At 37.3% G+C, this 16,670-nt stretch overlaps 2 protein-coding genes across 2 annotated transcripts; one reads left to right on the top strand and one right to left on the bottom strand.

The window, feature by feature from the left end:
- Positions 1-70: 70 nt before the first annotated feature.
- On the bottom strand, positions 71-2,192 carry LOC117616088 (heptahelical transmembrane protein 2-like). The gene is given in 5 exon segments (XM_034345295.1): positions 71-427; positions 430-1,011; positions 1,443-1,539; positions 1,656-1,748; positions 1,829-2,192. Coding segments are annotated over 5 exon segments (1,086 nt in total). The 5' UTR covers positions 2,044-2,192; the 3' UTR covers positions 71-328.
- A 6,290-nt stretch (positions 2,193-8,482) lies between these two features.
- LOC117614844 (AP2-like ethylene-responsive transcription factor At1g16060) lies at positions 8,483-10,708 on the top strand. The gene is made up of 8 exons (XM_034343757.1): positions 8,483-8,643; positions 8,771-8,853; positions 8,996-9,004; positions 9,089-9,177; positions 9,285-9,358; positions 9,435-9,485; positions 9,583-9,659; positions 9,974-10,708. The coding sequence occupies exons 1-8, from the start codon at positions 8,483-8,485 to the stop codon at positions 10,498-10,500; spliced, it is 1,071 nt and encodes a 356-aa protein (XP_034199648.1). The 3' UTR covers positions 10,501-10,708.
- Positions 10,709-16,670: the final 5,962 nt, after the last annotated feature.

Genomic DNA, 16,670 nt, shown 5'->3' with positions numbered 1-16,670 from the left:
AGTTGCTGATATGAATGTTTTCTTTTGATGGTTATTTACTTGAAATTTTTACTCCATTGAAATCCAAACATCATGGAAACCAACTAGTGGTGATACGAAATGATACCACCAGTTCTTAATAAGGTAGAATCAATTATGGTGTAACTGATAGAAGTCTACAAATACAACATTTTCGGTACACATACGAAGACAAGCTTTTCATTTTAGGCAGAGTTTTACAACACAAGCTGAACAACAAGACAATACAAAAACCTGGTGCCAGAATGATTGAAACCCTCACCAGTGTAATGCCTATGCTAACACTGCTAAATGTGTGACCGGAATGCGCCTAATATCCACAGGTTGGTGATCCCCGGCGAAAATCCATAACAACCAGTGTGGCAGCGCTGTGTGCAAGTGCGCCGAGGACAACAAAGACATGGAAGATNNCTGATGGCTGTGCCCTGCAAGATCAAATTTACCAGGCTTCCAGCGTTCTGGTATCCGACTAACGTAGAATGCAGCTCCTGAAGCATAAAAAATAGCCATAGCAAGCTCATATCCCAGAGCAACAAATATATGTTGATTGCCCCAGTAGAGGACTAGAGCATGAACTACCGGAACCACCCCGGAGAAGCCCATGGAGAGAAAAAGAGTAGCCCTGAATGACCGGAAACGGGGTGCAGAGAGACTAGGCGAAAGAAGGGTAACAATGGCAAGGATTCCAAGCACAGATATTGAAGAAAGATAGAAAAACCGAGAGTATGGATTGCAGGAGAAGCAATAGTAAATGGGAGCAAAGAAGGAACAGACTATCATAAGCGAAATCCCGGCATAGTCTAGGCGCCAGAAGAAAAAATTGAAGCGTTTGGAGTGACAAGCAAGGAGGTGGGAGAGGGAACTGCAAACTAAACACCCCATAGCCCCACTTAAGAACACAAACCAAGGCCATCTTGGAATAGCATCATAACCATTTTCCTTGTTTGCATGAATTATTGATGATGCCTGTGAAATTTGCCTCAAATGTGAATCCTGCACACGAACATAGATATCAAGTTGCAAATCTTTTGTTGGATGCAACAATCCATTCATAATTATCAATTAATAAGAAATTTGTAGCTCAAATGGTAACGAGCATTTATCCCTACACTGGTGATCCTAAATTCCGTTCCTAGCCTTCTAAAATATTACTTTTATAAAAAGAAAATTTGTTTCAGTAAATATCCCGAAAAGGGGTCTGTAAGCACGTGAAGGACTGAATATATCCGGGACCCACCGGCCCCATTATAAATAGGTCAGGTGGCCCACCAAGCTATTTCGGCCCAAAATGTGTGGGACCCCACACGCAAAACCCATCCTCCTATTATTTATTTGATTCCGTGACCGCGTGACAGAAGGTACTCCAAAATTTTAAATTACAAAAAAAAAATATAAATATAAATTCGGAAAAATGTAAAACTTACCGGAGGAGGAAATTGTACATTCTGACTACAGGAGACGTTAAGGTCCGTCATCTTCATCACGGTCATCATCATCAACGGTCCAGAAACCGAAGCCCTACTTTTCCAGCATTACACAAGCCAAGCAAATTAGCAATGATGAGTTGAAAGTACGAAATACCCACTAAGAAAAACGTGAATGGCAAGCAAGTCCTAGTGTTTTCCTAGCCTTTTCACCTGGATAAATTGCCGAGCAGACCTCCGAGCTCCGTGTCGTCCCTCAAGCTCATCACCGTTAGTCCCACGAATATCAAGAACCCCACCAAATGCCTGCACCGTCAATTGATTATCAATTAATTACTGAAATTAATTGAAGAAATGAGATTAAGGAGTTAATTAATCTCGCTCACGTCCAGATGTTGAGGGTTTCGTTGTGCCAGGCGAAGAGGCTGAAGACGACGTCGTTCAATGGCCACTCGCACCTGTAATAGTCCAATATGAACTCGTTGTCCTTCATGTACTGCGGAAGGTCCTGGAACTTCATCAACGTCATCTTCTTCTTAACACTCTTTACCTTCTGTTGCTTCTTCGTCTCCGACTCCTCTCGCTTCCCGTGGTTGCACATCTCTCTTCGCGGTTCGCCGGGAAACTCCTTTCTCCGGCAAACCTTCCGGAAGATCTGGACCGTCCGATTTCCTGATCACTGATCAGACAAGTCTCTTTCTTTCTCTGTTTCCTTCCAATTTGTGGTCTCTCTGTTTTCTTATTTATATACAGACACACCACGACGACGGCGTGTTTTTTCTTTTTAATTTTGAATTGTCAGTGACTGCTTTTTACACGTGTCGGTGAGTCATTGGATGGAAAACTGAGAAAGCCAAAGGAAGTTGAGCTATTGAGATATGGAGGTGGGGGCACTGGATTCTTGCTCGCAGGACTCTTGGCTTATCTGGAATTTATTCCATTCGAAGATTCAAATTGGCGGAAGGTGAGAAACGTAATTTAGGTGATGGGTATGTATTCGCTTATTTAAGGATAAAACACGCCCTTTGGTCTTTCTAGCACAGTGGCCCACTTGTGGGCCCAGTTTGAGTCTTGGACACGTGTATGAATATTCTCCAACCAGCTCACCCGTCTTTCTTGCATGTCATTGCTTTCGGGGTGTTTTTTGGGGTTGGCAATGGGAGTTAACCTAAGTTAATTAGTAGTGGAGTTGCTAAGCAAGATCTCATCCCTTAGACGCAAGATTAATTTAGTTCATCCTTTAAGAAAACACCATGGCATTCCATCATTTGATGATGTGGTTGTTTTCTTCACTAGTAGCATATTTATTACTTAAATGTGCATCACGGTGAGAAAATTATCTTATAAATGTGGTATTCTTAAAACACGTGATAAAGTGCAAACAAAATCAATGACGGAGCCATTCCTAGGTCTGGAGTGGCTCTAGCTCCTCATATTTTAATCTCTCCTTTATCATATTATATAAAACATATAAATTTTGTAATAAACTTCTTATAATTTAAATTATAGTTTCCTCTAAAACAAATTAGACATGACGCAATTATAAATATTTAATTCTAAACATGTAATTATTGAATACTTAGGTGTTTTATATATTTGTATTTTTTACTTCGGCTCCCCTAACTTTACAATTCTAGCTCCGCCCCTGAACACAACTAAAATCTTTGTGAATTTCCAATTTGCATCAATGGTAAATTTGAATTTATTGATGGCAAAATTTTTCAAAAAATAAAAATAAAGGTTAGTACAATAAATTGATAAGCATTGAAATAAAGAAGAGTTGTTCAGTCTCCTTGACCTATGTCAACTCCTCAAGCACACCACTTGAGAGTTCAACTATGCTGAAAACTCCTCGCGAATGGAGTTCAAACCTTTACAGAGCTAGAGCCCACAACTCTTTCTCACAAGGTGGATGACACCCTTCTCACCTCACAAGCCCCACCAACCTTCTTTACAAGTTTGAATGAAGATTAAGAACAACAACGACTCTCTTTTATGAGAGAGAGAGAGAGAGAGAGAGAGATATATATATATATATATATATATATATGCAATTGAAGCTTCTCACACTATAACTCTTGTATGAACTGAACTAAAATAAGGTCAAGAGGAAGTGATAGTAAGAGAGTAGTGAATGCTTGTGATAAGAATTGTAAGCTTGTGTCCAGCAAGGTGTTTAAGGAATATGTCATTTTGACACAATGCTATAGCAGCCGTTGGATTTAGAAATGAATTTGAACTTCGAAGTTCCAGAATGTACCCTTCAGGTTTGTGTTCAGACTACGTTTATTTCCATTGAAATTTTTGTAGTAAATGTCTTCGTAATAACCCTAGACTTAGGAGTCTAAGACAACTATATAACAATGCTTTAGTTATATGCTCAATTTAAGGTGTAAATTTGGGATTTAAATTGTGGAATTTGTTATTATTTTAAAGAATTAATTACATTTTACTCCATGCAGATTATGGTCATTATTGAAATAGGCTCCGAAGTTTCAATTTCATCAATATAAAACCAATGGCGGTCCTACAGTCAGGGCAGGGTAGGCAACTGCCTAACCCAAATTTTTTCACTAAAAAAAAAACCTATATATAAGCAAAGTTATTCCTATCCATCACATGTGAAGATGTAAACACATGCCTACCCAGCCCGTGTAAAACTTAAAAGCAACCCACATATGTTAAAGTCCACTCAAACTTTTAAAAAAAGGGAAAAAAATTATAACCAGCCCACACTTTTGTGTAATGGAATGGCCCAGTCAAACTTTTAAAAAAGGGGGAATATAACTTATAAGCAGCCAAATAGCTTTTGGCTGTGCAATTCCAGACAGTCAGCAACTTCTTCTCAACAGTCTTGACTGTGCAATTGTCTGACATCCCATTCTCTTCTTATATCTGAGGAAACAAGTATTCTTCTTATTCTCTTCTTTTTAATTATCTTCTTCTATTGGGTTATTCCTAAAATAAATGTATGCATCTTAGATAATTGAGGAATTTAAGATTTCTAACCCTCGTAGGGTAAAGTTTTAGATTTAAATAGTTTTGTTTTGTGTTGCATTGCATTTATTTTTATTTTTATTATTTATTATTTTTTTATGAAGCTTTTATTTATGTATAGATATGCATATTTGAGGATAAGGCTCATTAGTCCCCTCGACTAGATGTATCTTTTTATTTTTATGAATGAAATTCATTCGTACCGTCGAGTTTTTAAGGTAAGTTTCGCCTACTTGACTTTTGAATCCGAGATCCGCCACTGTATTTAAATATGACCAACTTACGCACTCCGTCAACTTCACCGTTTGATTTTCTGGTAATTTGGTGACTTGGCATGTAGGATAGTCACTTTTATGTTGATGTGTAAAGAAAATAATAAAGAAAATGGCAATGACATGATTAATTTCACAACAATTTAACAGAAAATAAAACTGTGAAGTTGACAGAGTGCGTAATTTAGTCATATTTAAAAACGTTAGGTTCATATTGATGAAATTAAAACCCCACAACCCATTTCGATAATGATCATAAACCCGAAGAGGGTAAAATGTAGTTAATCATATTTTAAACTAACAATGCATTAACAATGAGTATCATGGAAACAATTGTGGCAATGCACTAACAGAAGGTGTCATGTAAACTCTTATGAGAATGCACTCTAGGTGTCACAAAAACTTTTGTGGCAATTCATAATGTTCATATAACATGATTCTCACGTATGTTCTTTAATATAGGAAGTCATTTCTATGTATTTCTATATGACTAAAATACCCTATATGTATGATTATTTCTTTATGCCCGAATAAAATATCTATATGCTTTAAATGTGTATGAAACATGTTTCTCATCTATTTGTGAACGTAGAATTTCATTTCATGCATGAATATAATTATTTTTAGAACGTTTTGAGTGAAATTACCCAAGTGCCCTTTCGGCCTTTATTTATAAATTGAAATAAACAAAATTAAAAAACTAGCTTTATCACCCAAAACTTAACAAAATTAAAGTATCTACTCCATCCATGACTCACCCATTTGCAAGTTACTCACCCCAAATAAACACATGCAACTCAAACACTGTCCCCTAACTAGTACTCAGCAAAACAAAACTAAATCCTCGCATCTATATAAATACCTTGGCTCTTAGATTCCCCAACCATACACATAAATCTTCTGCTCACAAACACTTTCTTACACTTTCGCACTTCGGAGATTCCAACCGAGGTTCAGAAACTCTCCACCTCACATCCAACATACTGGTTGTAAGAATGGATTAAACAAAAAAAACACCATAAATGCTTCAAAAACGTCATTTCTATAACCTACATGAAAAACACTTCAATTTAGGCTCTTGAATCACTAAAAATGTTAAGAACTGAGAAACTTATGGCTAAAACAAAATTAATGCAGAAGATAGAAAATCCCAAAACCCAGCAAGTTCTTGAGTTATTCTTATGAAATTCATAGTACTTTGATTTGTCATAAATTACTCATTTCTCAATGGTTTTCCACAAATTTTATAACAATTTAAAGCTTATGATCTTAACTTTACATCTTGAATTTTTTTTTTCATATTGAATTAATCAACACTTAAAGACTGAGGTAGACACACAAAGGAACAAACAAGGTTGCTCGACCCTATAAACCCCCGAAATCCTCCATGGAAGTTTGATATTTGTTGATTGATGCAATAATATATCTGTCGCGATACATAATAGTACAAGTTCATCATTAGCAACTTGGTAATGCGTGGAGTGTCAGATACTAGAATACTTAGTTGAGAGGAGTGGGATGCATGTTTTTGTTGAATAAAACTAATGAACGAATGTAGCAACAACTTAAATAATGATCAATATCAAAGGGATATAATTCGAGAAGGTTATACATAAAAATAATATATAAAAAATATGTATATTTAAAGAGTATAGTCGTGCGGCTATACTTTTAGAATATATTTGAATATTTAAAGCATATAGCCACGCGACTATTTCATAAATGAACAGGCCCGACCTGACCCATTTTTTAAATGGGCTACTCTAAATTGGCTTGGGGGCTAGCAATGGGTCGGGTCATATCGGGTTTGTATCGTGTCAAGATTATATATGTGTTAGGAATGCTCAACCCAAACCAGACCCGTTTAATAAACGTGTCATGCACGAGTTGACTTGTTAAGTTATCGTGTGGGTTTCGGGTCGTGTTGAGTTGACCCACTAAGTGGTAGCAACTAAAAGACATTAAAAATTTTTTTTAGAAAAATGAAGAATAAACAAATAAACGGGTTAGTGGGTTGGCGGGTTACACAGGTATTTTAGTGGGTTGGCGAGTTACATGGGTATTTTAGCGGGTTAATAGGTATTTTAGTGGGTTGGCGGGTTGACCCGCCATGACCCATTTTGTTAAACGGGTTGTATAGATATTTTAGTATATTCGCGGATTGACCCAAAAATAACTCGAATTTTAATTGTACAAATTGAACTGACTAAATTATCGTACGAATTTCGAATCGTGTAACAGATCGTGCCGAAATTGCCACCCCACACCGTTTGAAAGCTCTACTGGTAATTAGGTAACCCATTATACACATGTTAGGTACATTTAATTAGTCCCCGCCCACCCACTTACCTGGGTTTATTTATGGGGTATGGGCACTGCCGCTATAATTCCACTGTTGGGCCCATGTAGCTGGACCAACACAGTATATTTAGAGTACGGCAGCCTAAACCTAAAATTGGCACATATAACAAATTAAATCCTCATGAATACAATTCGTATACTTGTCTGCATTACTGTGGAATCTCTTCCAAGGCTATTTACAATACGAGAAGAATTTGCATGTCTCGGGATAGCATTGTTTGCTATTTTTATTCAATCACTTTTTGTTAGGTGAAATCCTTATTATGGGTGACAAAATATGATTAGTTGAAAATAACAAAACACTATTATCCATGTCAATTGCAAATTTTTCCCACATTAATTAACTCATCAACTACAGCTAACCCAGTTTACTATTAACAAAGTGATTATGTTTGGTGTGCAATTACATTTTGGTTTGTTATGCATTTTTTCTCACTTTTTTTTTAATTATAAATATAAACTCCCTCTTTTACATTCTCCCAAAAAAAAAAAAAAAAAAAAAAGTCTCCTTTGATTTGAAGATCAATTAGTTGCCTTCCCCCTATATAAGAGAAGTTAAATTCAATATTTGAATTTTTTTTTCCTTTTTGCTCATCACCTTATAATTCAAAGCAGAATCACCACCATATTGTATACTTGCCATGTATTATTCAAAGTAACTATAGCTGAGAATATATAATCTGTCTGGTGAAAGACATGATTAATATTTCTCACTTTTAGAATATAATATCAATAAATTTATCCACTTAATATAACACGTAGACAAGTTATACTACAGAAACGACATATTCCAGTAGCGAAATTGGTGCAGTTTTTTACCCACCCCAAGTATTCTTTTTTCAACGTGCACTCCACATTGGTAATTGGGTAATATAATATATATGCTAGAAATTTACCAAAAGAATAAGATCTTATATACATAATGTTAGAGAGAGAGAGAGAGAGAGAGAGAGAGAGAGAGAGAGAGGATCATCCGATTGATTAAGACAGAATTGTCTACATCGTTTAGATTTTAATTAGTTAATATGATGGCAATAGAACATAACATATAAGTTAAGGGTAGGAGGGACAAGGTAGAAGATACGAGATAGTGCCGGTTAAAGACGGCCATAACAAACAATCTCCTCAGCCGGCGAACTCTGTGATGAATTGGCACAGCTCATCATCTCACTCTTCCAATCCGGCCCATCAATTTCCATCTCTCTCTCTCTCTCTCTCTCTCTCTCTCTGTGCTTTGAGGACTTATTTCCATTCCTTTATAACCCTCCTACTTTGAGGACTTAGTCATATCGACCCATCTCTCACCATTAATATTCCATTTCTCTTCTCCTACAGCTTTAGCTACCTCAAGATCTTCTCTTATTATTATTATTCTTCTTTATTTGTCGACCGACGTGAAATACTGATTTCATGGCCAAGTTATCTAACCAGAAAACCACTGCAAAAAATAACATTATTTCTAACGCTAATGCAGCTAATAACACTACAGTCACAAAGGTGAAACGAACCAGGAGAAGTGTCCCAAGAGACTCCCCTCCTCAACGTAGCTCGATTTATCGAGGGGTCACCAGGTGATCAATTAAGTACCTGCAGACAGCAAAAAATCAATTAAAATTGTTAATTTTACATGTGTGTTTTTGCTTAATTATTTCTATATGTGTTTAATTTCTGGATCATTTTCTTTTTCCCTAAATTTAGGCACCGGTGGACCGGCCGATATGAGGCTCATTTGTGGGATAAGAATTGCTGGAATGAATCACAGAACAAGAAGGGCCGCCAAGGTTTACAATCTTCTCATCTAGTATATACCAACATTTATTTTCCATTTACTTGCAATTCATTGGTGTATATATCTGATATAATTTCTTCTTTCCATCTCGGTTTTGTGTTGTGTGCTTGGAATGGAATTTTACTCAAATGCAGTTTACCTTGGTAAGTTTTTATTATTGCAACTACTTTTACAGTGTGTGTGTGTATATATATATATATATATTACAGCAAAGTTTGGTATTTCAGGAGCATATGATGATGAAGAAGCTGCAGCACATGCTTACGACTTAGCAGCACTTAAATACTGGGGTCAAGATACCATTCTCAACTTTCCGGTAATTAATTTCTTTTGCTTATTGAAATTGTTTGTGTATTCTTTGCTGAAGATCTTACAAAATGGAAATTAAAGAAGAAAGTAATTTTATCTACATAACGATTGTAGTTATCGACATATCCGAAAGAATTGAAAGAAATGGAGGGCCAGTCAAGAGAGGAATACATTGGATCATTGAGACGGTGAGTTTCTGCATCTTAAAATTTATTAAAATTAAGGAGAGAGAGAATTGGATTAATTTGGTGATAAAATTTGCAGGAAGAGCAGTGGTTTTTCTCGGGGAGTTTCTAAATATAGAGGTGTTGCTAGGTATTTTTAGTCATCCCAATTTTGTTTCATTTTAAAGTACAAAATTTGTTTATTTTGTTTCAGTTTCTAATTTTCTTTGTATTTCATAACTGAGCAGACATCATCACAATGGAAGATGGGAAGCTCGAATTGGACGAGTCTTCGGCAACAAGTATCTCTATCTCGGGACTTATGGTATGTTCAACAAACGGTTCAAATTAACCTTTTTATTCACCCTAAACAATGATCATATGCAATTTGGACATTACAAAAAATTAAATTACATATTTGCACTGCATTTACCATTAGACTAGAATAGGCTTTAACGTAAAGTTAAGAATTTAATGTTAAATTTTAAGAAGTTCACCTTATATTTAGTGAAATAATATCGAGGCGAATTTCCTTAAAAGTTACCCAAATAGCAATTTGGTGAACAAAATTCTTCCAAACTAACTACCATGTTTTCATTGGACATTGTCCTTATTTAATAATATCTTAAATTTTCTCAGCTACCCAAGAAGAAGCCGCAACAGCGTATGACATGGCGGCCATAGAGTACCGTGGGCTCAATGCTGTCACAAACTTTGACCTCAGCCGTTACATCAAATGGCTAAAGCCTAATGGCCCTAACAACAACATTTCTGGTCAGACTAACCCTAATGTGGAGGCTATATTGCCCAATGTGACCCAAAACCCTAATGATCAAGAACGTGGACTTGGTTTCTTCAACAACCTTGCATACAGCCCTGGAGAAACCGTAGTGACCACTCAGCTGCCTAGACCAACAACTGCAACATCAGCTCTGGGGCTCCTGCTTCAGTCATCAAAGTTCAAGGAGATGATGGAAATGACGACGGCCACCGACTCCATATCATCGCAGCCGGAGCTGGACACGCCGCAGTGCACGTTTCCCGATGACATACAGACGTACTTCGACTGCCAAGAATCGAGTAGCTACGGTGAGGGAGATGATCTTATCTTCAGTGAGCTCAATTCATTCATGCCACCCATGTTTCAGTGCGACTTCACCACTTAGAGGAGCATGTTTGGTGGTTTAATTTACTCTCTTTTGCAATCTTATTCACATTAGGGTTCTTCTTTTTTTTATTTTTTTTAATGTGAATACGCATGGAACGGACGTCCATGTCTAGAACAATGATGCACACAAAAGATACGATTCTTTTGCATCGTGAAAATTCACTATTGATCATCATCATGTGGGAGCAAGGGTAGGCTAATTATTATTTGGTTCCTCAAATTTCTTTTTAATTGTAAAGAAGAATAAAATTATTTCATCATTTTTTTATATCAATAAAAGTATCATTATCTCTCCTTGGTGTAATCATTTTAATTTCATCAATAAAGAGTTTATTTTTAAAGGAAAATGCTAGGCTTATCACATTTTTCATACCACATCTTTAACAGAGGCAGGCCCCATTATATTGGTGGGCTCCACCTCTATTAGAGAGGTGGTACACAAGTGGTATAAAAATGTGGGGTAAGCCTAGCATTGCCCTTTTTAAAATGTTGTAATAATTTTGACCTCATTAGTGTAGTAACAAAGAGAATTGAATAATATACATTGTTTTTAGACCGTAAATACAACGCATGAACATGTTAGACAAAGTAGGGCAAATATTTAGTTGTGCTCATATATGCTCAGATGTGTCAGATTGTATTCTTATCCAATATGAAGGTATTTATAAAGAAGTACAAAAATATGTCGTAATAAAATAGGAAATAAATCTAAATTACCTTAGAAAATAAATTCCAATTATAATAGGACTAAATAAATAGGTAAGTAACCAAAATCTTAACTAAATAAGGACTCGCCAACACTTCCCTCCAAGTTGGGGCAAAGATATTCGCATGCCCAACTTGACAAGTGAGTCATAGAACACCGTACTTGACATTAATCAATAAAAAAACTTGTAGAGAAGTTCTTTTCGTCAACCACGAGTGAAACAACTGACAAACCAAAGCAAAGTTCGCAACTGAAATACAAGACCAAACCCCAAAAATAGGGCACATAGCAGAACACAAAACCCCTATGAACACGGCAAAAAAAGGCAAAGAACACAGAAACCCTATGAACATAGCAAAGTCAAGGCAAAGAATAAAGAAACCCTAAGAACAAGGCAAAGACAAAGCAAAGAACACGAAAACCATGTGAACACGACAAAGGTATGTTGACCCCTTAGGATTAAAATCCTGAATCCATCACTAATTATAGGGACATGTATATGTGCCTTTAATACATTTCAAACTCATTAATAGATACACAATATCAGCCTCTAATTCATAAAATGTATGAACATATTTATTTATTTATTTTAAATTATTTTGTTGCAGGAGGTCACTCAAACTGCCATAACAAAATATCAAAACAGTAGAGACTTCCAACGACAGCTAAATAGTAGGAAACAAAATATCCAATAAGTACCGGAGATGTTGAAAGCCAGCTAAATAGTAGGTAACAAACTATCTGAAAAAGTGCGAACATAACTCATCCCAAAAGGTGTGAATATAATAGCAAAATATCCCAACTCTTTTCAACACGATGAACCCTTGATGTGAAGACATGAACTTCTGCAAAAAACTTTCATAGAGCATCACTGAAAACTTTCCAAAAGGATAAGACAGTGGCTGATATGGTTGTGGATGATACAATTAGGGATGGCAAAAATCCCCGTAGGGGCGGGTCCCCGTCGGGTCCCCGACCCTAACGGGGGGAGATTTCGGGTCTAAATGGGTATCGGGTACGGGGATCCCCGAACTTGAAAAATCCCAGACGGGTATGGGGAGGGGATGGTATTGGCGTCCCCATCCCCGAACCCGGCCCGAAAATATATATGTTTATATTTAAATAAATAAATATATAATTATAATATTTATGTTTAACCTAAGTTAATTTCCCTCTCCTAATTCTTCCTAATTTTCTATGGAATTTCATATTGATGTGATTTTAAATAGTTGAGTTGAACTTTATAGTTAATTTGGATGTGTTGAATGATAAGTTAATATGAAATTTAATGTTAAAATGTATGATAAATATTTTTTTATGCAAAAAAATCGGGGATTCGGGGCGGGTATGGGGGATAGTCCCCCGACGGGGACGGGGACGGGGATTCCCTGAAACCTAATAAACGGGGATGGGTTTGGGGATGGGGGCGGGGATGGAGAGCGGGGATGGGGATGGTATTGTCATACCCGGCCCCTACCCGACCCGTTGCCATCCCTAGATACAATTGGGGATAGTACAATTGGGGATCAGAGGGTGATCGCTCTTAAGAGGATGACTATTGATATGTAGTTGGGTTCACTGGCTGCTGATGTGAGGATAATATCATCTCCTTATGTTGTCTCTCATAATTTTCTTAGTTCTAAACATTGAGACTTCTAACAAGCATAATCACTGTTGAGTATTCTCTTCTGATTCACTCGATCCCAAAGCTCAAAACCCTTGACACCACTCTCAAAGCTGAGGACAATGCGTTCCAGAGACTTTGGTTTCAACTTGGTTTTCTCATCACTATGTGTTAGAGCATAAGCACTGCAGCAAATACTCTAAGATTAGTAAAATCAACTGCTTTATTAGACCATGGCGACTAGTTAACCAAATATGAAGTGTGGTTAACCGACTCCGCCCAAAATGACTCGGGCAAGCCGGCATGAATCCTCATTCACCCGTCATGCTTTATGAGAGTTCAATTCATCCTCTAGGCGGCTCTGTTTTGTTGGGGTGTCTTCTTCATGGTGAAATGCCTTTTGACACCCTCACTCTTGCAAAACTCAAGGAATTTGCTATTATTATATTCACCCTCATTGTCACTCCTTAGGATCTTGATATTCCTTCCCGTAAGGTTCTTTACCTCCGCCTTCCACTTATTGAATTTGGTGAAGACCTCAGATTTCTCCATCATAAAGCAGACCCAAATCTTCCTAGAAAAATCATCTATGAACGTGTTCTAGTTGGCTCCAACTAATAATTTGACGGTGACACATCTTACTGAATATAATCAAGCGCTCCCGTGCTCATATTCTCTTTGTCTTGCTGCTTGAATGTCACATTCGAATTCTTTCAGATGGTACAATACTTATAGAACTCAAGTTTGCAATTGTGTACTCCCTTCAAAAGCTTACGTATGTGCAAGTCTTGCATGGCTCGCTCACTCATATGCCCTAACCTCAAATGCCAAAGTTGAGTCTCATCCTCTGAGTCATTCTTGGTAAATATAGCTGCTCTACCAGTCATTGTTGTAACACATAGTCGATACAGGAAGTTAGGTTGAGTCTCCCCCTTCATAATTACAAGTGAACCCTTTGAGATTATGAGATTTCCTAATATGGCCTTGTAAGAATAACTATTCTTATTAAAAGTATCGAGATGAGATTCTTCTTCAACTTTGGAATGTACCTAACCATACCCAATGTCCTAACAATATTGTCGTACATATTTACCTTAATACTACTCGTGCCTTCGACTCTACAAACTAAGCCATCTCTTATAACAACTTCATCGTTGTCATCCACTTTATACGTGTCAAACCAAGATTCGTTTGAACATATATGATACGAGCACCCAGAATCCAAAATCAAATCAAAAGAAGAAACCTTAGAAGAAATAGAAACTACATCAGTATTAACAATGCTATCAACAATTAAAAGCTCACCATCGCTATCCTCCGCTACCTTGACGAAGTCATACAGCTTCCTCCATTTGTTTCTATTCTCTCTCCATGTAGGACAATTCTTCTTCCAATGATCTTTGACTCACACTTAAAGCAACAGCCTTTTGCTCTGGATTTTGACATTACCCTATTGCTCTTCTTGCCTTCACGCTTACTTGATCGACCATTCTCTCCGAACTTTGCCACAAGACCTTCATCTTGAGAGACATCTCTTAAACATTGAACTATCCAGTGATACGTAAAGATGTCTTGCATCACCTATTCATACTTCAGAGTTCCTTTGCCGAACATAAGCGTCGTGCGGAAGTGCTCAGAAGACGGAGGCTAGGATGTTAACAACATCACTGACTTATCTTTCGACTTATAAACTTCATAAGTCCCTTGTAAGTATGCAATACACCTATTAAATGTGCTAAGATGCTTCATCATATTTTCACCCCTTTCATTCATAGAGTAAGAAGCTCATCCTTCAAGAAAAGCTTGTTAAACAACGATCTTGATGAACATCACTTCTAGTTTCTCCCATGTTTGCTTTGCGGTATCTTGAATTATATTACATGGTCATCCGTGAGATGTTGTTCGATTAACCTTTTAACAAGTTCGTCTAGGTCTTCCCGCTAATCTTCTATTATAGTTCCCGACTTCTTTTCCTTGCTTGCCAAGACTACGTTGAGACCCTAATACTTAAAGACGTACTTCATTCTCCTTTGCTAAAGCGTGAAGTTCGCCTTCCCGGTGAACAACTTCAACTCAACCTTTACACTAGCGGCTTGTGATATCTTTGTCTGGGTGTTTTCTCCTAACTCCTTCATATCGCCTGTCATTGTCAACAGATCGCCGCTCTTAAAATTGTAAGAGAATTTGGGCATAAATTACACCCACTGCAACATCGGCTCTAATACCACTTGTTGTGCGAAAACAATCCAAGAACTTGTCGTTGATGGACTATGCAACTACCATACACAAGCCATGCAAAGATAAAGCCCACACACCAACTGAAAAGTAAACACACTCACAAAGAACATAAGAATTAATAGAGGTTCGGCGTTGTGCCTAAGTCCTCTTGATGGTCCCTGAGAAATTCACTAATAAGAAAGAACCCATTCGGTTACAATGAAGAACCCCCTTTGTTCTCTTACAAACTCTAACTCTCTTTTCTCTCAACCCTGGCTCAAACCCAATTTGATGCCCTTATTTTTTCCTTTGCACTCGTTAGAAAAAACCCTATCACTAAAATACCTATTTATACACATAGGTATTTAGATACAATTATAAAAGAAGTAGGAAACCTAATAAAATCCTAATTAAATAGGAAAACCCAAAACAAGTTGGAAAACCACGTTAAATTCCTAAATGCGCTAGAGCTTCTATCACGAACCGATTGGTCGCTAGCAAGAGCCACCGGTCATATTAGAGATCACTCCTCTTAGCCAGCACCTGTACAAATCTGACAGGTCCGATGGTTAATCTCGACTGGTCGTTGCTTTTATCATCGCGACCGCTACTTTCTGTTCTTCTGCGATCGGTCGTCAAACTTGCCACGATTGGTTTTTTTCTTCCAGCACCTGGTTCCTCTTCTCCTTCGCATCTAAAGCAAGCCAAACATCAACTTATACTTGCTTTTAAACTTTAAAAGGTCTTACGTATCTTGAGAAAGCATAAGTTATTCAGATATGTTAATGAGTTTACCGTTCTTTTATTTTCTTAAGATTCATGGCTCTTTATGTTCCCCTTCTTAGGGAATGACACTTAGTCACATTTAATTCAAATTGTTATTTTATCTCATTTGCATTTTTAGTGCTAGATTCAACACCTATGGGTTGGCCACCTAGTTTAAATTTTATTTTTTTTGGTAAACTACAGTAAGCCGCCCAACCTATAGGGTCATTTACGAGTGCATACTCGATTTTGGAGACATTTACGAGTACATACTCAACGCCACGGAAAACCTACAATTTGCCCATTCCGTTAGCCAAATTGTTAGTTAGTCTGTTAAATGCTGAGTATCAAAAGTGGGACCCCTTTTTTGATGACGTGGATTTCCACTTGGACTCAAAATTAATAAAAAAATTATTTTACTATTTAAATTATTTTAAAAGATCTCTCTCTCTCTCTCTCTCTCTCTCTCTCTCTCTCTCTCTCTCTCTCTCTCAACCCTCTATCCAGCGAACCTAGCTACTCCAGCCACCAAAACAACCACATAAACTACCACTCATCAGCTCTCCTCCCCAACTGTTTCCCTCTTTTCGGCCGGGTAGGCCGAGTGAAGGAGTTCTTGGTCATTCTTCTTTTAGATTGCGTAGGCATGCCACCACCAAGCCACTGATTGGCTTGAATGGAAAAGGTCATATTGTTGTGTTCGCGCTTCTGACTTCTAACCAGCCGATTGATCGGCCAAGCAAGGAATCTCATCTTGGCCTAGGTTCTTTCACTTCCTCAGAATCGAGGATGGTTAGGTTTCGTATAGGTATTTTAGTATTTTTGAGATTTTTAATGATAATGATGCGAAAAATAT

The sequence above is a fragment of the Prunus dulcis genome, chromosome 1 (assembly GCF_902201215.1).
Source record: "Prunus dulcis chromosome 1, ALMONDv2, whole genome shotgun sequence".
NCBI classification, from domain to species: domain Eukaryota; kingdom Viridiplantae; phylum Streptophyta; class Magnoliopsida; order Rosales; family Rosaceae; genus Prunus; species Prunus dulcis.
Note: the sequence above shows the minus strand (reverse complement) of the source record. Positions and strands in the feature narration are given on the sequence as shown.